The 25,485-nt window shown below is 38.2% G+C and overlaps 2 protein-coding genes across 2 annotated transcripts; both read right to left on the bottom strand.

Annotated features, from left to right (window-relative positions):
- Positions 1–870: 870 nt before the first annotated feature.
- LOC141332816 (plexin-C1-like) lies at positions 871–9,641 on the bottom strand. Its single transcript, XM_073837776.1, has 15 exons — positions 8,745–9,641; positions 8,245–8,370; positions 7,924–8,058; positions 7,464–7,564; positions 7,196–7,304; positions 6,956–7,115; positions 6,749–6,851; positions 6,568–6,661; positions 6,366–6,404; positions 5,957–6,090; positions 5,689–5,868; positions 4,688–4,796; positions 3,567–3,734; positions 3,304–3,465; positions 871–876 (listed from the first exon to the last, which is right to left on the bottom strand). Exons 1-15 carry the CDS (start codon positions 9,639–9,641, stop codon positions 871–873), a joined length of 2,523 nt encoding a protein of 840 aa, XP_073693877.1.
- A 518-nt stretch (positions 9,642–10,159) lies between these two features.
- Positions 10,160–25,461, bottom strand: LOC141332815 (plexin-C1-like). The gene is given in 15 exon segments (XM_073837775.1): positions 10,160–10,215; positions 16,074–16,239; positions 16,399–16,569; positions 16,764–16,872; positions 16,908–17,039; positions 17,128–17,261; positions 17,355–17,393; positions 17,515–17,608; positions 17,718–17,829; positions 23,383–23,566; positions 23,665–23,755; positions 23,839–23,933; positions 24,098–24,232; positions 24,687–24,812; positions 24,922–25,461. Coding segments are annotated over 15 exon segments (2,184 nt in total).
- Between the last annotated feature and the right edge of the window lie 24 nt (positions 25,462–25,485).

The following is a 25,485-nucleotide window of genomic DNA, read 5'->3' as shown; positions in this document are numbered from 1 at the left end:
CATTATTTCAATTTTGGCTGGAGACTCAGGTGAGGTGGCCATCTTGTCCAGGGACTCAGGAGAGGCGGCTATCTTGGCCAGGGACTCAGGTGTTTCCGACTGACGTGACGTCGGAGCAGTAGGCGGGCTTGAGTGCTGAGTGGTTGGCGGGTTGGTTCTGAATTGGGGCCGGACACTCTCCAGACACCGAAGGATCCCTTCCCTCCAGCTCAGTCCTGTGGTGTCTGGCAGGTCCACTGGTTGATTGTAATTAGCCCCAATCCAGAACAGAGAGTCAAGCGTGGCGTCGACCAGCGCCGACATCGTGGCCAGCCCACAGAACTCCCGGGCATACTCCACAAACGGGAGATCTCTGCAGGCTAGGGCGGAGAAGTGAGCGGCGACTTCCATGTATTATTAAGGTGTAGTCTTCTGTCACAGTTCGCTGTGTAGGAAGGACGCAGGAGATAAGGAGTATAAACTAGCCAGACTTTAATAAAGCAAAAAACAAAGAAAATACAAACGAGGAGCAGGCTCAAACACATGTACCACAAAGTCGACTAGACCAACGAGAACTCAACAGGCAGGATTATAAATACAAAGGATAATTAGGAACACAGGTGTGAGGAATAATCAATTTACATAAAAAGAACAGGAAACTGACCATATAAGGAAACACAGGAACTAAGGCTGGGAGGAAAACATGGAACATGGATGTGACACAGGAAGGCATTACATGTGATACATATCACATTTGACATATTTTAAAGCCCTTTCAGTGTCTTGAATATATTTACATCTATATTATAGATGTATTTCAACAATATATTATATAGTAATGCTAACAAATGCACAAAATATATGCACACAAAGTACAAGTTCTGAGACAAATTAGAGCTGATAAACACAAAAGAAGATGTGTTACAAAGAAAGTGTTAACCAAAGTGTCAATGGTCCAAAACATCTGTGTTTAACAGAAGAAAGTATTTCATACAGGTTTGAAACAACTTGAGGGAAAGTAAAGAATGACAGAATTTTCCTTTAATAAACTATTCCTTCAATAAACAGCTAACAGTTGTATATAGTATAGCATAGTAGTTTATTAACCATTTATGCCGATAATTGAAAAATGAGGTCTGAAATGTTTAAAAGCTTAATCAAATTAAAATGTAACTGTAGTACTAATATGAATAAAATCTGAAATTATGGCCATGCATAGTGTGTGCTCTGAAATATATGCTGTGATGACCTTCTTGATGTTGTATTGAATGTATGTTCTGTATGCTTTTGTGAATGTGTACAGCATATTGATAACATATATCAGATTGATAATAGAAACATTGTGTAGGTACAGTAAAAAAAAAAAAAGTTAATACAGTGTATAATTAATAAATCAGTACACAGCACCACCTGCTGTCTAGAGAACAGCGCCACAGTATCTGACAGGAGATTTCTGACCAATCCGAAAGACGAAATATGATATAAAGAATAATATTTTTATGGTGAGGTTTATGTGGAAAAAAACACCATTATAGCATAACAAGCTTACAAATTCTGTATGCTTGTATGTATCTGAATTGCAGAGGCCAATAAACAGGAAAAACAAATTGGATATTGTGTTAAATCCAAAATATTAATACTAACATAAAGTATAATATTAATAAAGTCCCTCATTTTAATCATTTCAGCTGTTAAAGTATTACAGCTGCAGTTGAACTAGCTCACATCAATATTAGCTTCACATAAAACACTGAAATAACACTCCTAACCACTCATAAGATATAGAAAGAAAAATATGAAACTTATAATCCATTTAATATTTAGTGGATTTAACATGGCTTGACAGAAAGTGTAAGACAATATTTATTACATGGCTCTCTGAAAACAAATGGTTAATCTTAGAATTTCAATGAAAAAATCACCCTTTGAGAGAGAGAAAAAAAACATCCTTTAAGATCTCTTGAGCTACTGTTGAGTTGAGAGGATGAGAGGAAATGAGACTAAAACATGTAGTTATTTTAATAGTTAAGACGTGCACAAATGCACTGTGGACACAACATTTAGACAGAACTTCATTTCCTTCCTACAACATAAAAATCTTTTGCAATTAGAAACTGCCACACACCACACTTTTTATGCATAATGTTAAGTATTTCCACTTTCTTCTACTGCTATTTGGAGCTCACTGCTGCTAACTGCCTTTGTTATGACAATATTCTTCCAAAACCAGTATCTCTTTGCAAACCCCATATTTATTATGAACTGTTCACATCATTTTCTTGTTTAAATCCTAACATAAGAACTTCTACAATAACAGCTCTGCTGAACTAGGTCAATTTTTACTCGCATTTCTTTATGTGTTACTCAAGGTAATGTAGTAGAATGAAATATCACAGTAATTGCACTATAATGTACAAAACAGTCGCAACAAAGGTACAAATGTCTAGCCACAGTGCATACGTAGGAAATACAATATCAGATGGCAAAGCGGCTGTAATTATTTTGCCTTAGTTGAAAATTGAGGAAGTTAAAAATCACATTTCTATGGTTATTGCTATCAAAATCAAATGTTTGAATGACATATTATGCTTGAATGAGTTAAATAGGACTTTAAAATGGTAAAATATGCAGTTAAAATATATAAACCTGATAAATGATGTAGTACAGTGAGTGCTCTAAAATGTGCTCTGATGACTTGCAGAACTAATAATGTTTGTGTGAGAGAATGTTATGTGCTTATGTGTGTTGTTTATTTAAAAACAGACCAACTATAACGAATTTCATACTATATATTTGCCATGTTTATTAGGGAATATGCTGTTTAACGCAATCTGATTGGTAACAGAAAAATCTTACAACCACTGTTTTCGACTACTATTTAGTACTACAGTACTAATTAACATATTGTGTTCATTAAAGATGAACAATCAATTAAAATGTAACATATAAAATGCTGAAAATGCAAAAAATAACATCTGTCCATATGTAGAATTGCATACAAAACATAGATATAAAAAGTATAGACTGCCTAGTCACTTGGAATAGGAAATCATCTTTTTTCCACTAGAGGAAGCAGAGAATTAATTATGTTTTCTTTATTCCTTTTTACATGGCCAGGTGTATTCTATGGACTGAGGCAAAATAGATACTTTGAACTACTCATCCCGAGAACATAATTCCCAACCGTGATCTGAAATGAGAATTAAAGAGATCTATTTTAATCGTACAAGTTTAAGTAAAATTTACATTACTTAAGTCAAATTAGGAACTCCTGTACATTTCATAGAATTACCAAAGAACTGAAAGTATCAAATATGGACTTACAGTGAGTGAGTCCCCTACTGGGACGGTTCCTGTTCCTCCTTTAATCTTACAGATAATGGCATTGAACACAATCTTCTCCAAAACACACTGATACTGCTGATCTCCCTGTAGACTTGTCACCGTCACCTCATTCATACTCAAATTCAACTTATCTGCCTTTTTCTGAAAAACAGAGATCCACAAGATTACTTAGTCTTATTAATGTACAGTTGCCAGCTCAAATTCCGAGGGGAAGATCTTGCTCATCTAAAGACATGTTTTACCTGAATGTTCACTTGTAAATCTCTGGCCACCTGTAAGGTGGTGAATTCAGTAAATGTTGGATCTGGCTCATAGGACAAATACCCACAGTCCAAAGTGGAGTTCCCATAATTTGCCAACAATCTAAACTGACCACGGCCATCATAAGGGTGTGAGTAAAACCACACATCCTGAGAAAGAGAAACAATGAAATTATGACTCTAATACATGTGAAGCTTTAAATATAAATAGTACGAGCAATTTGCACTCTATGTGGTGGTTAAGAGATAAAACTGCATGCTTTTGTTGTGCTTCAACTCTGTTCCTCTACATGAATGAACAATTAAGTCAAATTTTAATGTTTTTCAACCAGTTTTGACTTTTTGAATGATCCATGATCAACAAAATTAACAAAATTTCAGCTTCACACTTTTCTCTGTATAACAGTGATGTGACACCTATGAGCAAATAGCGTATATGTGACCCTGGACCACAAAACCAGTCTTAAGTCGCTGGGGTATATTTGTAGCAATAGCCAAAAATACATTGTATGGGTCAAAATTATTGATTTTTCTTTTATGTCAAAAATCATTAGGATATTAAGTATAGATCATGTTCCATGAAGATTTTTTGTAAAATTCCTGCTGTAAACCTATCAAAATGTAATTTTTGATTAGTAATATGCATTGTTAAGAACTTAATTTGGACAACTTTAAAGGTGATTTTCTCAGTATTTTGATTTTTTTGCACCCTTAGATTCCAGATTTTCCAATAGATGTATCTCGGGCAAATATTGTCCTATCCTAACAAACCATATATCAATAGAAAGCTTATTTATTGAGCTTTCATATGATGTATATATCTCAGTTTTGTAAAATTTTACCTTATGACTGGTTTTGTGGTCCAGGGTCACATATATGCAATTTTCCACAAAATCCACCCTGACAGCTCAAAAATCAATTAAAAAAAAAAACATTATAGTTGAAGTCCACAGTCGAATTTCCTCTTCACTGCAATGCATTTTTTTAAACTAAGCTGCCAAAACAACTCATTTTGTCTTCCCTCTCAGTGTGACATAACATATTTTAGTTGGTTTTTGCATATGTGTGAGTTAGAAACTGCAGAAGTAATAAGTACGTCTTACCCCTGAGCTTGTGCTGTATTGTGTTTTCAGCACTTTATTAGATGGAAGTAGAGTAACTGACTCCACTAATTCCACTGTGCTGCCCTGAACATGAATCTTCCTTCCACCACTGCATGAACAGATTAACAGATTAATCAACCAATCACTGCAGTTTCCAGTTGAAATGAACACTAGAGGCAGTAAAACATTTATTCATTTTCAGACAAAGTATGATTTCTAGGTATAGGGTTTTGATTAATAAACCCTAATTTTGACACAATTACTTGCAGAATATTATGTTATGAATTTAAAACAATTTTAACATCTTGCGCAATTTGAAAACTGATATGAATGTTGTCGTCACATATATAGCTTGATATGCAAGAGTTTTCTAATTCCCTGTGAAACTAAAGTTTGACAAAAGAGCTCGAATCCGCATAAGAAAGTTAAAATAGTGCAACTGCATCAACAAATGTGTTTTTATATCTCTTTTGCATTTGCATCCAACTTAATAAAAATGTGCCACGGTCATGTATTGAACGTGTGTTTTAGCACCACTCTTCACTGGACAGTTTACTTTGAAACTGCTGTGAAACGTGCAGTAAGGTACGTAATTATGGTGTTGCAAAAATGTATATAGACTTGCCATTTGAAGCAACGCATGTTTGTGCAATTTTGCTATATTTCAGTGCTTAGTGGGATTTTTAACTTATCAAAACTGTGCTGTGGCTAAAAAAAAGGTTGGGAAACACTGGTCTAAGGTCACATGTAAACTGCAAGTAACAGAATTATGAAAAACCATGCAGGAAATTGCGTAATGATTTTCATTTCTGCTTTTATTTCTACCTGCTTCACATATGTGTTTTTTATCTGTTAACAGTATTGCTATTATTTTGATAATTGCTTTGCAAATCTTATTTTACCATATAAACAACATTCTTGGAAATTAGATTTAGTAATAAAAATGTGCAGTTGTTGATGAGACATAGAAGCTGATCAGACAGTGTCTGAAATGGTCTTACCTGCTCCAGGTGACTGTGGGCTGTATTCCAGTGCAGCTGGGCTGAGAACTGTAAGTGATGATGCTGTTACCATGACAACGATCGTCAGGAGTAACAACACACACTTTTGCTGTTCCTTTAGTTTCACTGGGAGGAATGTGGAACCTTAAAGAGTCACTGGAGCGATCAAACACTGGAGATCTGAATGAAAACATTCATACATAGATATACATTATCATTTATCTGAATCTATAGTCATTTATATATAAAACTAAACGAAGAGTCTTACTCTTTAGAAATGCAGTTTAGATCCCCTTGAATACGGATTTTAGTGACAGATTCCAGGTTTCTTCCTCTTAATAAAACATTGTTTCTCCCATGGAAAGAAAACTTGTTTGGTTTCAGAGAGAGAATCTCTGGCTCCTACGTAACACCATATAATTTAAATAATTCAATAAATAATAATAATCATTATTAGTAATGTTGTTATTATTATCATAAATACACATTGATAAAATATATTGCAAATATGAATAAATAATATATTATACAGAATTTAAAAAGAATGCCGATTGTGACATTGTTCCTCAAATCATTGTTCCTCTGCCTCTTGTGAAGTCATATTCATTTGAAAAAGGAACATACTGAAAAAACAATATCCCTATTCTGTGAAGGCACATAATCATCATGAAACTTACTTTGTAGACCATCTCAGAGAACAGATCTTTACATGCATCCTAAAGAGTAGAGAAAGAGCAGTTAACATACGTCCTGAGTTTGCTTCAGTCAAAACAATGATAGTTTAGCTATCAACAATGAATTAATATGATATTAAGTCATGCGCTTTCTCAATAAACATATACTGAATCACTCAAATACAGGTTACACGTCATCTCTGACCTGTATATTTAACTGAGGTCCAGGCCCCTGTGTCCAGTCACAACTCTGGGAGGAAGAGGACCAGTGACACCCAGATGAGATACACTGCACACACCTGTATTTAATTCATATTTTTAATATTTAAAAAAAAGTTCAAGTAAGTCTTTCAAAACTATTTTTAAAATGACTGTGCATTTCTCACTGTGTATAAGAAGCATTTGGTGAATTATCTGTGATACTGGAGCAGCTCCTCAGCGTCAGCTTCTCTGTGATCTTCTGATCCTCAACAGTAACAATAGCAGAGACTTTTGAACCTGAACAGATTACCACAAATGTTTATGATTATAAATAATCAGATTCTGACTAGATAAATGCACTGTATATTTATAAAAAAAAAAGGAGAACCAACCTTCAGCATAGAGTAGCTGGTCAGAAAAACTACAGGAGCAGTTTGGGAAAACTGCAGGCGGATCAGACCCATCACACAGGTTTACACCATCTTTAGTGAAGACACATGAGAAGGCAGGATTTCCTGTGCTCTCCAAACTCAAAGAAAGATATAGAGTAATCTGTGTAGGAGAAAGGGCAATAGTTGTTAAGAGTAGTCTTAATGATAATCAAGGAAATACTTTTAGATATTGATGTCTACCTTACTAGAGGAATTCTCTGTCATTTGAAAAGAAAACAGCTGTTTCTGAAGAGAGTCTTTTGGGATGGACACCCATGAAGTATCTGAACATTCATCTTGAGTAGAACATCTAGATAAAACAGCATCAACCAATATTTCACTAGAACTGTTTGCACACTGCTCATCATGTCCATATAGATGATAAGAAATTAACATGCTGTTCTTTAATGGTGTAGATGCAGCCTTGAGCAGATTTGTGAAATATCTCATGTGATAAAGGCAGACTGACCTGTGTGAGTTCACACACCAGCCGCAGAGAGGATCCAGAGCAGCTCTGCAGTCTTTCAGAGTTTTGTATTTAGCACACAAAACCACAGACACTCTTCTTAGCTACATAAAAAACATGAGCAGAAAAAGACAAGTATGATAATTTGATCTAACACACAGTAAAGTATCTGAAATACTGCCTGATTTAGTAATATCTACATAGTTTAGTGGTTCTCTAACTCTGGGGCATGGAGATTTTTTTTATTATTATTATAAACATTGTCTTGGATCAACAAAAGTATAAGGCATTCATGTTTCTCCTGAAAAGCAGTATCATGTTTTATTTATTTAAGAACACTGTAAAAGTATTTTTGTAAAATTAAAATGTTATATTCAGAAACAAGTCATTTACTACACCAGTAGTATATATTATATTTACTATATTTTTTATTGTTTGTGAATTGCACATTTTTAAATCTCACCTGTTTCTTCATAGCGATGTAGATATGTTTGAAATCGACTGGATCAAAGTGCATTCTGGGAAGAACTGCTCGTTCATCATCAGATTTGTACAGCACTGTTGGACAGCCTGGTGTGAATTTCTCATCCAACACAAGCTAGAAATAAAACAGAAAAACAAATTATTACTTTACTAATTCAAATGCAGAATTAAACAACAGCTTAGAGCTATAAATGTACTGTAGACTAATTGGAATGGGTGGGCAGGTATTTAGAAATGGAAACTCAGTGAGACTAGTGAAAATAAAGGCACATGTTTATGAGATAGAGCAGGGGAAGCAGACCTTTATGAGTTGGCCATCACTGGTTCCTATGAACAGCACAATCCAGGATTCACTCCTCATTGCTGCCGCTGCTGACATTGAGCTGTACTTGAACACTACAGAGAGTGGCTGAAGTTCACTATGACTCTGAAACACAAACAACAAACTTAAACTTTATGGCCCAGTTTCACAGGATTAGGCCATAGTTCAATTAGGACATTTAAGTCATTTTTATAAACATGCTTGGAAAAAAACATTACAGGTGTGCATCTTGAGACAAAACAAAGTCACTGATATATTTTAAGATCAATCAGTGCAATTTTGTTTCAGTTGAAACAGCTCAGAATTACATTTTGGTCTTGGACTAGGCTTAAGCCTTGTCTGTGAAACCGGGGGTATATAACTTTAGTGAAAAATACAATTACGTCATATCATATATTCTGTTACAAACTTATCCACATCTCAATAAGGTAAAATACTGTTCCTATTTTTTAAATAAGCCCAAGAATGCAATTTCCAACCTCAGAACCACATGGATTTTCACCATTAGGGCAGAAATCCTTCACTCGGCCTTGAATGTTACTGATGTCGTACAGAGCCAAAGCACTGTTCTCTGGATCCTGCTGATTCTGCGCACTGAACACACCTGCCCAAATAACGCCGTTCACTGAGGGAATAACGGTGGAGGCGACGAGCACTGGACGAACTTTATCACTGCAGCATTTTATTGTTGCAGCCCTTAGAGATTTGATGATTTGCGGCTTTTTTCCTTTAGAGCTGTTCATCCACAGGACTATACTCCTATTGTCAGTCTTTGCGTTGAGAAATAAGTAGGATCCTGAGGGCGAAACTCTCTGGAATCCGTCAACAAACTCCACATCTCTCACAGTGGTCTGAATGAAGGGGGATGAACTGTCCGCTAGTTTTGAAAAAATCCCACCTAGTTGAGACTGTAAAGTGTTCCACAACGTAACAACAGAATACCTGTTATCTATTGCATCGTCAAATATTTTCCCAACAAAAAGGTACCTACTGCTACTTGTTCCGGCTATGAAAGCAAAAGGTTTCTCATTTTGTCGCGGTCCAAACGTTACATCTCTTTCGTAGTAAATGCTGATTGTAATGTCATTTAAATCAAGAATTTCACAATATCGATCCAAGGTCCCACATGTGATCAGGGTACCATTCGCATCAAATGGCACCAGAATGAAGACCCTGTTGTGGTGAGTGGCATTAGTGATGTATTTCCAGTTCTCCTCATGTAGATCGTGTCTCATCTGATGTAGTCGATCGTCAGTAAGAATAAATAACTTGCTGTTACCAACTACAAAGTCCTTAATGTCTCCATCGAAGTCATGCCAATCACCGCAACTGCAGTATTTCAAAAGTACAAGTATTCCAAGTATGTATCCTCTCATCTTGAATATCTGATGTGCAGCTTAGAGACTTTGTCACAGCTATCAACTGCGCTCAGACGCGTCCACTGAAGTGGATGAATGTGAAAGCAGCGGCTGAAGATGCAGATGACTTCCGTGCAACATACACTCTTAAAAATAAAGGTGCTTTTTAAAGAGTGTACCAACAAATAGTCCTGATTGCGACATTAAGATGTTTTGTAAGTTATGCCATTTCCTGATGAAACACATTTCATGATCCAACACAGAAGAAAAACGAGTCAGGAACTAATCTGTACTCTCGTTAATTAATTGTATTGACAGCAGACTTTGTATTTAATTCTTTGGTTAAGTTCTGCAGTTCTTTAGTAGCCTATGGCTGCACCCTTGTGGTACACAACAGCTTTATATTTAGAAAAGGATAGAATATTAAAATAGAATGTATTGCCATTTAGATATAATTTGCCATTTGAGCTTTGAAAGTTTTTTTTTTATCTATTCTGTCTTAACTGTTATCGTAACTTTATTATAGGTAAACATTGTTAATATAGGCGTATATCATTGCTGTTGACATCTACAGGTGTAATAGTAGTATAACCTACAGATAGACAAAATCCCCATAGATACACTTAACTTATTTATAAATATAAATATTTATATCAGGTTTGTTAGCTGCTTTAAAAAAAAACAGCAGTTTTGGCAGTATTACATCTAAATATAAGTAAAAGATTCACTTTACACATTTTAATATATTAAAATATCAAGAAATGATAATGAATTTTGAAATTAAGTGTTGTGTGCTTTTAAGTAAAGCGTAAAAAGTGTTTGATGTTCACTTATGTTGGACAATTAAACAAGTTTCTGTTGTTGAAGTGTTTGTGGTTGGCATTGTTCTAAACCAGGGGTCCCCAAACTAAGGCCCGCCCCCACATTTGGACCGGCCTTCTGAACAATGCCAGAGACATATTTTGAAAATGAAAAATTAAATTAAAATAGCATTTGAGGTGAAACTAGCACTGCTTGTGGGACAGGTGCAAAAGCAAGACTTCACTCATCTCCCAGTTACCCAAAGTTTTTCAGCTGAGAAACCAGTGGCCCCATTTCCAGTTGAAAAGTCTGTGGAAGCGCTGAAAATGATGGAGGCAGAGTTTGACGTGTGATTCAAAAAACACAGTGGATTCTTGAATCGATTTTGCTTGACAAGCCTCTCAAGGCTGCGGTTCTCTCGGTTGGTTGTGCATCTTTTTCTTCTACACTTTTTCCTTCCACTCAACTTTCTGTTGACATGCTTAGATACAGCACTCTGTGAACAGACAGCTTCTTTCGCAATGAATGTTTGTGGCTTACCCTCCTTGTGAAGGGTGTCAATGCTTGTCTTCTGGACAACTGTCAGATCAGCAGTCTTCCCCATGATTGTGTAGCCTAGTGAACCAAACTGAGGGACCATTTTGAAGGCTCAGGAAACCTTTGCAGGTGTTTTGAGTTGATAATCTGATTAACATGCCACCATATTCTAGTTTGTTGAGATAGTGAATTGGTGGATTTTTGTTAAATGTGAGCCAAATCATCACAATTAAAAGAACCGACTTAAACTACTTCACTCTGTGTGCATTAAATTTATTTAATACACAAGTTTCAAAATTTGAGTTGAATTACTGAAATAAATGAACTTTTCCATGACATTCTAATTTATTGAGATGCACCTGTATATTTTTTAAAAGAAATTATAATTTGTCTGTGTGGTGCATAAGAAAATAAACTATTCTAGCATTAAAATGTAGAATAAATACAGTTAAAATCATAATCAATTAATAATTATACTAGTAGTCAGTCGGGCCCATGGTATTTTCTTTTATAAACCGACCTGGCCCCCAATTAAAGAAAAGAAAATGTGGCTCTCTCAGAAAAAAGTTTGGGGACCCCTGTTCTAAACACTCTCAGCAGAAAATGTAGAAACTAAGACCACTAAGGTTTTACCCTTTCAAAATGTACGCTTCTGTACCTTATTTACCCCTGAAGGGTACATACTGGTACCTTAAATGTATATATTAGTACTTAAAGTATATATGTTAGTACCTACAAGGGATATTTTAGCATACATATTTAGGGCAATGGGAAAGTTGTGATAAAGCACACAAACATTGTGTTCAATAGTTGCTTTACAAACATAATAAATCTCAACAACGAACTTTAAATTTGACAGTGTAGTAAATAAATGAGTAGAGTAGAGCGCCACCTGCTGATCAGCCACAGAATGACAGGAGATGCTTGGTGATCAACAATATTATATCACATTTGTGCTTATAAAGTTTGCATGTTTTGCATATGTCTGAATCACAGTGACTGATTAATAGTTAGAGAATATAAAAAACATAGATATAACATGTATTGAACTCTCTAGTCTTTGGAATAGGAAATCAGAGTTTTTCAGTCAGTTTTTTCTGGAAGATGCTGAGAATCATTTATGTTTTCATCTTTCCATACAAGGCCTGTTATATTCTGTGGACTGAGGCATTATGTAGGTTTAGGGTTGGGTTTGGTGTAGCGGATATTTCCAACACGATAAAGCATTAACCTTTATCGACACTCCCTGGATTTCTTTGGAAACACTGGTCTAAGGCCACATGTCAGTCAGTAAACTGCAAGTTTCAGAATTATGAAAAACCATGCAAGAAATGACCTAATGATTTTCATCTCTGCTTTTATTTCTACCTGCCTCACATGTGTTGTTTCATATATTACTGATATTGCTATTATTTTAACAACACACAATCACAACATCCCAATATCCAAAAAAAGTCCCACATGTTATCAGGGTGCCGTTGGCGTCAACTTTGTTATAGTGAGTGGCATTTGTGATATCTTTCTTTTTCTCCTCACATAGATTGTGTCTCATCTGATGTAGTCAATGGTCAGTAAGAACAAATAACTTGCTGTTACCAACTACAAAGCCCTTAATGTCTCCATCAAAGTCATGCACGTCACTGCAAATGCAATATTTCAAAAGTACAAATATTCCAAGCAAGTATCTTCTCATCTTAAATAAGTAAATGAGCAGTTGTTTATTTGTATACCTGTTTATTTGTATAGAAAATTTTAAATAAAAAAAGCCTAAATGTTTAATATATAAGGCTGTATAAATATTCCTACCGGACACAAATATCCCAACTTGTGATCCCTATTATATATATAAAAAAATTGCACTTTAGATGAGAAAGAAAGTATATAAGTTTGCAAATACCATCACTTTGTCATTTGTTTATATTACAGGCCCTATGTAGCTAAATTAATTACCATGACAATTAAAATAATTTAACTTGTCAGTTGACACAAAATATGACATAAATATATAGCAGTCTTTTTTATGATCATCACTGTCTGATGGATTGCCTCAAAGTATGAGCCGTAATTGTGTATCTCTGTTCTATCATCAGTGCACTAGTGATGTTTTTCCACTAGAATAATTGTGGTAAATTGAGTTCTTTGAAACAGTTGCATAACAGCAGAATAAAAAAATAAAAAAACCTGACATGAATCATTTGCCATATAGTAGATAGATAGTTTTTTTTTTTTTGTTCTGCCCCTCATTTTGTGAAGAAATATTTCCATTTTGTGAAATTTGTATTATTTTGTAGAACATTTGGTGTACTGTACATGTAGTTTCTCTAATGAATTAAGGTGATTTTTGCACACATTTCTGCATATGTTTCTCAAAATTGCATGTTGCAGAATGAAAATTATCACAGTAATAGCACTACTATAAAATATGAACATTTTATGGTAAACTTTTAGTAATATATTTAGTATTGTATTTAGACTTAAAATATATTTAAACTGCATTTAGGAGTAATTATGATGTATTATGTATTACCAATTCATGGCAGTAATGTTTGAATAAAATTACATACCTGAAAGGGTTAATAGCTGAGTTAAATCCTGCAACTATAGTAATAATCTCGCCTTTGAAATGATCATGGAAATTTTTTTATTGAATTATACTTTGTTTTACAGTATACTGATAACATCAAAATATCAGTTTAATAAGAGAACAATAAAAAAAGATCAAAACATGACACTGACATTTTCAATCAAAGCCTTCTATTACAAAATAATTGTACTACAGTTCTAAATAACAGACCTATAGAAGCCTGTTTCCACCACTGAATACATTTTTTTAAAAGTTATTGCGACTTTTTATCTCACAGTTCTGATTTCTCAATTTCTTTTCTCAGAATTGTGAGATAAAAATGGCAATAACATTAATTTTATATTCACTGGTGGACACAGGTTTCCAGCCACTCCACTGTAGGAACTTTGAATAGCAATGTTTTTACAGCATATAATATGTAAGCATAAAGAGCCACCTGCTGTCTGAAGAACAGCTCTACCGTATGGATCTGACAGACGATTTATGACCAGTCAGAAGAGTGAGAGATGAGTAAGAGTAATTTTACTCTGACTTACATGTGTAAATGGAACTAGCACAATTTTACCTGCAGTCAAGCCTGAAATTATTCATACCCCTGGCAAATTCTGACTTAAAGTTAAATTTTATTCAACCAGCAAGTTTTTTTTGACCGGAAATGAGACAGGCTTCTCCCAAAAGATAAGACGATGTACAAGAGGCATCATTGTGGAAAAAATATTTCTCAGCTTTTATTCATACCCTTTGCAAACGGTCACAGTCTATGGGAAAATCCAAAGTTCTATACCATTCCAAATAGTCCAAGCTGTTCTAAAGCATCCTAATTAACCTGATTCATTGGGAACAGCTGTTTTAATCAATTCAACAGGTGAAAAACAGAAGCTCTCTGCTGTTGGTTTGTAGACAGTCATGGCTAAGACAAAGGAGCTCACTGAGGACCTGCGGCTGCGCATTGTGACTGCTTTCCTACAGTGCAAAGTATTATTAAAAAACACAAGACGTTCCACACTGTAAAAAATCTCAGGGGATGTGGTCGGAAGCCAAAAGTGACACCTGTGTTGGCCAGGAGGATAGTGAGAGAGAGGTAAAAAAAGAATCCAAGGGTCACCACCAAGGCCATCCTGATGAATCTGGGCTCTGCTGGTGACAACATCTCAAGGCAGACAGTCCAATAGACGCTGCACACCGCTGGGTTCCACGGACACAGACCAAGGAGGACACCACTTCTCCAGATAAGGCACACAAAAGTCCGCTTGGCCTTAAATGCTCATCTGGACAAAGAAGAAGACTTCTGGTCTTCTGTTTTATGGTCACCCTGCTGAAAAAAAACAGCATATGCTGGTTTTTTCAGCAGGGTAGATGAAACAAAAACTGAATTGTTCGGCCACAATGTTGTATGGCGTGAACAACTCATTTGGCATATAAAAAAGGAGAAGCCTTCAATCCTAAGAACACCATCCCAACTGTCAAACATGGTGGTGGGAACCTAATGTTTTGGGGGTGTTTTTTAGCTGGTGAACCAGGGAACCTAATCACAGTAAACAGCATCATGAAAAAGGAGCAATGCATCAAAATTCTCAACAACAACATCAGGCAGTCTGCAGAGAAACTTGGTCTTGGGCACCAGTGGACATTTCAGCACGACAACGACCCAAAACACACAGCAAAAGTGGTGAAGAAATGGTTAGCAGACAAAAACATTAACGTTTTGCAGTGGGTCAGCCAGAGTCTTGAATGAAATCCAATTGAGAATCTGTGGAGGGAGCTAAAGATCAGGGTGTTGGCAAGGAGACCCTCCAACATGAAAAAGTTGGAGCTCATCCCTAAAGATGAATGGGCAAAAATACCAGTGGAGATATGCTAAAAGCTGGTCAGCAATTACAGGAAGAGTTTGATTGCTGTAATAGCCAATAAACGCTTTTCTAGTGATTATTGAGAAGGGTACGGATAATTTTGGACATGCCACTTTTTGTTCAAATGTAAAAAAAAAGAAGAGTAATAATTTTTTCCACAATGATGCCTCTTGTACATCATCTTATTATCTTCTGGGAGACGTCTGGGAAAAAAAAAACATGCTGGTTGAATAAAAGTAACTTAAAGTCAAAATTTTCCAGGGGTATGAATAATTTCGGGCTTGACTGTATGTTTGTTTGAATATATCAGTGGCCATTGCAGTGGCCATTGAACAGGGAAAACTGGATTTTATGTTTAACCCAAAAAGAAAAAAAATAGAATGAAAAAGATAAGAAATAGGAATAAGAATATTAAAGAAATTACTATCAAAATCAAAAATCCCAAATACTCTGGCCTTTTTTCACTTAGAAAGATAGAAAAATCCCCAACGTTGATCTGAAATGACAATGAAAAAAATTCCTACTTATAAAACATCTTATAAGGATGACCAAGGTTATGATTAAGATTAAGATTTTTTTTGTGTGGTAAAATGTAAATTTAACAGAGTAGCATTAACGAAAATTATCAAATCAATCTATGAGATTCTCCTTTGCAAAATCTATGCAAGAAAAAAATACTTACAGTGAGTGATTCCACTGCAGTGATGGCTCCTGATTCTCCTTTAATCTTACAGATAACAGCATTGGACTCAATCTTCTCCAGAACACACTGATACTGCTGATCTCTCTGTAGACCCGTCACAGTCACCTCACTCATACTCAAATTCAACATATCTACCCTCTTCTGAGAAACAGAGTGGGGGATTGTTTAGAGGTTGTGAGTTTCACATGCTGATGTGAACTGCTCACAATAATAATATTTACTGAATTTTTTAAAAATCCATGCATGCAACAACATGCAGACTGTACACTGATGTTAAACTCATTGTATCACTAAACTCACCCTAATGTTCACCTGTAGATCATTTAGCACCTGTACGGTGGTGAATCCAGTGAATTCTGGATCAGGCTCGTAGAGGCAATAATCCACACAGTTTACAGTGGAGTTTCCAACATTCAGTAACAATCTAAACTGACCACTGCCTTCATAAGGGTGGGAGTAAAACCACACATCCTGAGAAAGAGAGACATTGAAAATATATCTATAAAAGTAATTAAACAATCTGCCAAACTAGAACTCATTTGAATATGGGTTGTTTGACTGTTTATATCAATATGTCAGATACAGTGCTGTAAGCTGCTAGACTGGATCCTTATTGTATTGCTAAATTTTTAGACTAATACAGGAGTAATAAGCACAGGTCTTACCCCTAAACTTGTGCTGTATTGTGTTTTCAGCACTCTATTAGAGGGAAGGACAGTAACTGACTCCACTAATTCCATATTGCTGCCCTGAACATGAATCTTCCTTCCACCACTGAAGAGACATTAAAGACAATTTAATCAAAATGCACACTTCAGAATCAGGAAGAGGCCAAATCAGTAATATAAAATTCTTTTTGTAAATAAATAATAGTTATATATATATCACTGGGAGGAATGTGGAACCTTAAAGTGTCACTGGAGCGATCAAACACTGGACATCTGAAGCAAGCATTTATACACAAATACACATAATTTATCTGAATCTACACACATTCATATATACAACTAAACAAACACAGAGTCTCACTCTTTAGAAATGCAGTCTAGATCCCCTTGAATATGGATTTTAGCCACAGATTCCAGGTTCCTTCCTCTCAATAAAACATTGTTTCTCCCATGGAAAGAAAACTTGTTGGGCTCCAGAGAGAAAATCTCTGGCTCCTACAGGACACCAAAGATTGGATTATAAATGATATTTAACATGACCTTTGGTCCTTATAAAGCAAAATTCCCTGTACTCAATATGATACTTACTTCATATTCCATCTCATTGAGCACATCATTACATGCATCCTAAAGACAGAAAACTATGAGTGGTTTGTTTACTTCTTAAGTAAGCCAGTGCAATGATATTTCAGATATGAACAATACACATAGACTGAATTAGTGCATTTTAGGTTACACCTTGTCTCACCTGTATGTTTATCTGCTGTCCATGTCCATGAGCCCATTCACAATGATTGGAGGAAGAGGACCAGTGACACCCAGCTGAGATACACTGCACACACCTGCATTATTAAGTGTGAAACCACTTCATTGCCTTTTTAAAATATGACCCTGGACCAAAAACCAGTCATAAGATGCAGTTGAGTGCAGATGAGTTTCTGCATTTCTTACTGTGTAAAAGAAGCACTTTTTGAATTATCTTTGATATTCAGGCAGTCTTTCAGCATCAGCGTCTCTGTGATCTTCTGATCCCCAACAGCCACTTCAGCTGAGACATTTAAACCTAAATTTAAACAGTAATGAGGGAAAAAGGTTTTGTGGATACAGATAAGTCATCATTACTGCTAAATAATCCCATATAGGCTGATCAGGACATCTCACATTGATACTGCATTTATGCATTTAGTAGACATCTGAAGTCGCTTACATTGCATACAGCTGTCTTTTATTAGTTACAATTTTGTAAAAGTTTGTTTTTCTTTTTAGGTGGCTCTTTTAAGTTTCTTAGTGTATGAGAAAGTTTATAATAAAATATATTGGTTGTAGAGGTGTCATGAGGTTACTAGCATGGTTATGGTTTCTGAGAGTTAAAGGAAATAACAGTTGTGTGATCTGTGGTCACAGAATTTATAAATCATTTCCTGACTTCAACATACAGGCACACACATATCACTGAATCAATCGTATTAGTCCCTGTGTGTAAGTGAGGAGTCACAGGCAAAAATTACAAAGATAAAACCTCAATTGCCAATTACTGATCAGTATTGCAATTAAGATGGCAATCATAAGTTATATATTGCTGATTTCTGAGTTCTCTGTTGTGTGTTTGCACTTTCTTCTTGCTATTTAGCAATTGCTTGTCCTAATTTCCTTCATATTATTTTTAATGTATGACCAGTTGCCAAGTTTAATTATATGTGACTTCAAGCTTGATTTTTCAAGAAGTCTTATACTGTAGATTCTTTGAGTCACAGGTTGTGTTTTTGGGCTTATTTGCAGAATTTGGACTTTGCACACATAGGAAAAAACAATAGACTGCTTTATCATCTGATAATGTTTCTCTGTTAATGCCATGGCAAATTCTGCTCTGTCTGACTGAACGAGCACTGTACTTGTCAGACTGTACAAACATGCTGATCATGTCACACACAACCTATAAACATTCAGTGGCTGCAAGCTGCATTACACGTGGGGCTGAAATGTCAGTTTGCCATCTTGAAAAATGAAGACAGTTTGGTGTTCGTTGTGGGAGATTTCACACTGAAGAACTGTATGCAAAATCTTCTGACACTGCCAGAATTTCGGCAGAGGCAAAATATGATCGCAACAGCCATTAATCGTCTGTCAGTGAACATGCAAAACTAACGATCAAAGACTACAGATTTTATTTTAGGATTATAGGAAATCTTTTAGGATTTTCTAAATTCGTCTCAGACGGCCAAATCGTTCAAGAGTTACTGGCCATGCTGGCCGCCTTACGAGAGTCCACTATGGCCTCCTGAGTTCCCTGCTCCGCCATGGTTTACTGAATTCCCTGCTTCACCATGGTTTACGGAGTATCATGCTCCGCCATGGCCTTCTGAGTTCCCTGCTCCACCATGGTCTGCTGAGTTCCCTCAGCCACGTTGCTTCATGCACAGATGAAACTACCTGGAGAAGTGTGACATAAGTGCATCTGTAACTAAATGCATTTTAAATTTACGTCTCGCATGCTTTAATGGCCTTCAAATGGAACACATACGCTCACTTCGAACTAATAAATAATGGTGGAATATCCTGTGATGTCCACTTCGAAGGGTAGTAACGTTGGAATAGAACAAACGTCGGAAGCAATGCGTGAAACCCAAAAATGTGCAGAGTGGTGGGTCGCGAGGACTGGAATTGGGAGCCGCTGGTCTGCTAAGTTCCTTGCTCCACCATAGTCTACTGAGTTCCTTGCTCCACCATGGTCTCCTGAGTTCCCTGCTCCACCATGGTCTACTGAGTTCCCTGCTCTGCCATGGTCTCCTGAGTTCCCTGCTCCACCATGATCTCCTGAGTTTTCTGCTCCACCATGGTCTACCGAGTTCCATGCTCCACCATGGTCTACTGAGTTCCTTGCTCAGCCATGGTCTACCGAGTTCCATGCTCCACCATGGTCTAATGAGTTCCCTGCTCAGCCATGGTATCCTGAGTTCCCTGCTCCGCCATGGTCTCCCGAGTTTCCCTGCTCCACCATGGTTTACTGACTATCATGCTCCGCCATGGCCTTCTGAGTTTCCTGCTCCACAATGGTCTACTGAGTTCCCTGCTCAGCCATGGTCTACCGAGTTCCATGCTCCACCATGGTCTACTGAGTTCCTTGCTCAGCCATGGTCTACCGAGTTCCATGCTCCACCATGGTCTACTGAGTTCCCTGCTCAGCCATGGTCTACCAAGTTCCATGCTCCACCATGGTCTACTGAGTTCCTTGCTCAGCCATGGTCTACCGAGTTCCATGCTCCACCATGGTCTACTGAGTTCCCTGCTCAGCCATGGTCTACCGAGTTCCATGCTCCACCATGGTCTAATGAGTTCCCTGCTCCACCATGGTCTCCTGAGTTCCCTGCTCCGCCATGGTCTCCCGAGTTCCCTGCTCCACCATGGTTTACTGACTATCAGGCTCCACCATGGCCTTCTGAGTTTCCTGCTCCACAATGGTCTACTGAGTTCCCTGCTCAGCCATGGTCTACCGAGTTCCATGCTCCACCATGGTCTACTGAGTTCCCTGCTCAGCCATGGTCTACCGAGTTCCGTGCTCCACCATGGTCTAATGAGTTCCCTGCTCAGCCATGGTCTCCTGAGTTCCCTGCTCCACCATGGTCTCCTGAGTTTTCTGCTCCACCATGGTTTCCTGAGTTCCATGCTCTGCCATGGTCTCCCGAGTTCACTGCTCCACCATGGTTTACTGACTATCATGCTCCGCCATGGCCTTCTGAGTTTCCTGCTCCACAATGGTCTACTGAGTTCCCTGCTCAGCCATGGTCTACCGAGTTCCATGCTCCACCATGGTCTACTGAGTTCCCTGCTCAGCCATGGTCTACCGAGTTCCTTGCTCCACCATGGTCTACTGAGTTCCCTGCTCCGCCATGGTCTCCTGAGTTCCCTGCTCCACCATGGTCTCCTGAGTTTTCTGCTCCACCATGGTATCCTGAGTTCCATGCTCCGCCATGGTCTACCGAGTTCCATGCTCCACCATGGTCTAATGAGTTCCCTGCTCCACCATGGTATCCTGAGTTCCCTGCTCCGCCATGGTCTCCCGAGTTCCCTGCTCCACCATGGTTTACTGACTAACATGCTCCGCCATGGCCTTCTGAGTTTCCTGCTCCACAATGGTCTACTGAGTTCCGTGCTCAGCCATGGTCTACCGAGTTCCATGCTCCACCATGGTCTACTGAGTTCCCTGCTCAGCCATGGTCTACCGAGTTCCATGCTCCACCATGGTCTAATGAGTTCCCTGCTCAGCCATGGTCTTTTGAGTTCCCTGCTCAGCCATGGTCTACTGAGTTCCTTGCTCAGCCATGGTCTACCGAGTTCCTTGCTCCACCATGGTCTACTGAGTTCCCTGCTCCGCCATGGTCTCCTGAGTTCCCTGCTCCACCATGGTCTCCTGAGTTTTCTGCTCCACCATGGTATCCTGAGTTCCATGCTTCGCCATGGTCTAGCGAGTTCCATGCTCCACCATGGTCTAATGAGTTCCCTGCTCCACCATGGTATCCTGAGTTCCTTGCTCCGCCATGGTCTCCCGAGTTCCCTGCTCCACCAAGGTTTACTGACTAACATGCTCCGCCATGGCCTTCTGAGTTATCTGCTCCACAATGGTCTACTGAGTTCCCTGCTCAGCCATGGTCTACCGAGTTCCATGCTCCACCATGGTCTACTGAGTTCTCTGCTCAGCCATGGTCTACCGAGTTCCATGCTCCACCATGGTCTAATGAGTTCCCTGCTCAGCCATGGTTTACTGAGTTCCCTGCTCTGCCATGGTCTACTGAGTTCCTTGCTCCGCCATGGTCTACTGAGTTCCCTGCTCAGCCATGGTCTACTGAGTTCCATGCTCCACCATGGTCTACTGAGTTCCCTGCTCAGCCATGGTCTACTGAGTTCCCTGCTCAGCCATGGTCTCTTGAGTTCCCTGCTCTGCCATGGTCTCCTGAGTTCCTTGCTCCACCATGGTCTACAGAGTTCCTTGCTCCACCATGGTCTCCTGAGTTCCCTGCTCCACCATGGTCTACTGAGTTCCCTGCTCCACCATGGTCTACTGAGTTCCTTGCTCCACCATGGTCTACTGAGTTCCTTGCTCCACCATGGTCTACTGAGTTCCTTGCTCCACCATGGTCTCCTGAGTTCCCTGCTCCACCATGGTCTACTGAGTTCCCTGCTCCACCATGTTCTACTGAGTTCCTTGCTCCACCATGGTCTACTGAGTTCCTTGCTCCACCATGGTCTCCTGAGTTCCCTGCTCTGCCATGGTCTCCTGAGTTCCTTGCTCCACCATGGTCTACTGAGTTCCTTGCTCCACCATGGTCTACTGAGTTCCCTGCTCCGCCGTGGTCTACTGAGCTTCTTGACCCACCATGGCATGGATTTCCACATCTCCGCTGTTAATTATCCTGTGTATTTAAGTTCCTGTTTGTCACTTAATTGGCGTCCGGTCTAATGTCTATACTCGTCTTCTACGTTTGTATACCCCTGAATTTCTCCTGCATTCTCTTTAATTAACGACGGTTCTAGTGAAGTTTACTCTTGCTTTCTTAAGTGATTCCTCTAAAGCTGGGCGCACACTGTCCTTTACGATTGTACTTGTCAGACTGTACAAACAAGCTGATCATGTCACACACAACCTATAAACAGTCATTGGCTGCGAGCTGCATTACACGTGGGGCTGAAATGTCAGTTTGCTATCTTGAAAAATGAAGACAGTTTGGTGTTCGTTGTGGGAGATTTCACACTACAGAACTGTACGCCAAATCTTCTGACACTGCCAGAATTTCGGCAGAGGTAAAATATGATCGCAACAGCCATTAATCGTCTGTCAGTGAAAATGCAAAACTAACGATCAAAGACTACAGATTTTATTTTAGGATTATAGGAAATCTTTTAGGATTTTCAAAATTTGTCTTAGACGGCTAAATTGTTCAAGAGTTCCTGGCCATGCTGGCCGCCTTACGAGAGTCCACCATGTCACTTAATTGGCATCCGGTCTAACGTCTATACACGTCTTCTAGGTTACGTATTTATCCTGCGTTCTCATAAATTAAAAACTGTTCTAGTGAAGTTTACTCCTGTGTTCTCCTTGACTTCCACAAAGTATGACAGTTTTGGCAGAAGATAAATTTGTCAGAACCATAAAACTGGAATTAAATCCATTGTCCTAGTGTCCTATGCGGACTGCATGATGTATGGCCATTTTTAACACAATACAGTTAAAATTATACTCAAGTACTTGTGCTTTTAGTATGTTGTTCAACACATAAAATAAATGTACTCTAAAGCATGACAAATGATTAAAACCATAATGAAATATGTTCTTTAAAGTAAAATTTTACATTAAAGAGTGCACTTTTTAAAATTGAACTTAAAGCAAATATAGTATATTTGTAAACTGTGTTTTGTAAATTTGTAAACATTTTCTGCAAAAAAAAAAAACCTGATTGATTTATGGCAACAACAAATGCACATGTACAGCCATTCACTATAATATCTTACAACAGTTGTGCATTAATCAGCTGTAGGGTTTTCCAAAATTAAAACAAACAAACAGAAAAACACAACACTACATTGAGTTGCTTTAAGTGTACTGCACTGACAGAGAACCAACCTCCGGTATATAGTAGCTGGTCAGAAAAACTACAGTAACAGTTTGGGAAAACTGCAGGCAGATCAGACCCGTCACACAGTTTCACACTTCCTGTGGTGAAGGTGCATGAGAACGCAGGATTTCCTGTGCTCTCCAGACTCAAGGCAAGGTATAGAGTAATCTGTGTAGAAGAGGGCATTGACTGCTCAGTATAAATTGCTAATATGTTTTTAATGCAATGGAAAATGGTTTTATTTGAAGCTGATATAATAATACCTTGCTTGGAGATTTCTCTGCCCAAACCTGCAAATAAACCAGCTGTTTCTGAAGGGAGACTTTTGGGGTGGACACCCATGAATATTTTGAGCATTCCTCTTGGGTGGAGCATCTAGACAAGCACGTGCTAATGAACTTATGTTTAACTAGCTAACATATCAAAATGTATGTAAGTGAAGCAGATGTCAGGCTGATCTGTGTGAGTTCACACACCAGCCGCAGATAGGATCCAGGGCAGCTCTGCAGTCTTTCAGAGTGCTGTATTTAGCACACAAAACCACAGACACTCTTCTCAACTACATTTAAAACATGAGCAGAAATAGTCAACAACATGACTTTTCTATAAATAGAAGGTCATCTGTTATGTTTGACGCTTTTGTCAGAAATAACAATTTTTGAATGTTAAATTATTTTTAGCATGGAGTATCACTTTTTATTGACTGCTGATTTGTTAACTCACCTGTTTCTTCAGAGCGATGTAGATATGTTTAAAATCTACTGGATCAAAGTGCATTCTGGTGAGCACTGCTCGTTCATCATCAGATTTGTACAGCACTGTTGGACAGCCTGGTCTGAATTCCTTATCCAACACAAACTAGAAATACAAAACAGAATCATGATGGCAACTTACATCTAAATGTCTTAACCTGCTGGACAGACTACAACTGTTTCTTCTTACCTAATGCTAGTGGAACGTATCTCCATCAATATCACACCATGTTTGTTTGCCATATCATACCACCAAATTTGTTCACAACTGATGAATTTTGCAGCTTTGAACTGAATCAACATCAAACTGATTCAAGCTGAATAACAACACTACTGTCTTCAGTAGAGCTGGCAGAGCCGCTTATCGCTGAATTGAATTTATTCATTCATGATGAATGAACTTTACATTGAATTCAGTTGAACTGAACCAACAGTGAACTAAGTGGAACTAAATAATGACACTATTGTCTTTTCACAGCTGAACATGCCTGTTCTGCACTGCCGTGAATTTAGAGATGCAAACTCAAGGAAACTAGTGAAAAATAAGATATGAGGCAGACCTTTATGAGTTGGCCATCACAGGTTCCTATGAACAGCACAATCCAGGATTCAATTCTCATTGCTGCCACTGCTGACATTGAGCTGTACTTGAACACCACAGAGAACGGCTGAAGTTCACTATCACTCTGAAACACACACAACATTAGTGAATAGTACAGTTACATTTTATCATGCAGTGTTATCCATGCCTCAGTATGGTAACATATTTGATCATATATGAATGCAATTTCCAACCTCAGAACCACATGGATTTTCATTGTAACCACAGAAGCCCTTCACACGGCCTTGAATGTTACTGATGTCGTACAGAGCCAACGCGCTGTTCTCTGGATCCTGCTGATTCTGCGCACTGAACACACCTGCCCAAATAACGCCGCTCACTGAGGGAATAACGGTGGAGGCGACGAGCACTGGACGAACTTTATCTCTGCAGCATCGGATTGTTTTGGCCTGTAAAGTGTTCCACAAGATAACAACAGAATACCTGGTATCATGAGGATTTTCAGCATCATCCTTTTTCCCAACCAAAAGGTACCTTCCGGCTATAAAGGCAACAGATTTCTCATTCTGTTGCGGTCCTACCAATATATAACTTTCATAGTAAATACTGTTTGTAATGTCATTTATATCAAGAACTTCACAATATCCACCTTTAAAAGTCCCACACGTTATCAAGGTGCCGTTGGCGTCAAAAGGCACCAGAATGTTGACTCTGTTGTGGTGAGTGGCATTAGTGGTGTCTTTCCTTGCCTCCTCATATAGATCGAGTCTCATCTGATGTAGTTGATGGTCAGTAAG

The sequence above is a fragment of the Garra rufa genome, chromosome 4 (genome assembly GCF_049309525.1).
Source record: "Garra rufa chromosome 4, GarRuf1.0, whole genome shotgun sequence".
NCBI lineage: Eukaryota > Metazoa > Chordata > Actinopteri > Cypriniformes > Cyprinidae > Garra > Garra rufa.
Note: the sequence above shows the minus strand (reverse complement) of the source record. Positions and strands in the feature narration are given on the sequence as shown.

Coding starts and splice junctions, on each gene's coding strand:
- LOC141332816 (XM_073837776.1), bottom strand. CDS start 9,641: ATGAGAGGATACATACTTGGAATACTTGTACTTTTGAAATACTGCAGT. Junction 7,116..7,195: donor CAGAGAATTCCTCTAGTAAG/GTAGACATCAAT, acceptor TCTCCTACACAG/ATTACTCTATATCTTTCTTT. Junction 6,091..6,365: donor TCTCTGAGATGGTCTACAAA/GTAAGTTTCATG, acceptor GGTGTTACGTAG/GAGCCAGAGATTCTCTCTCT.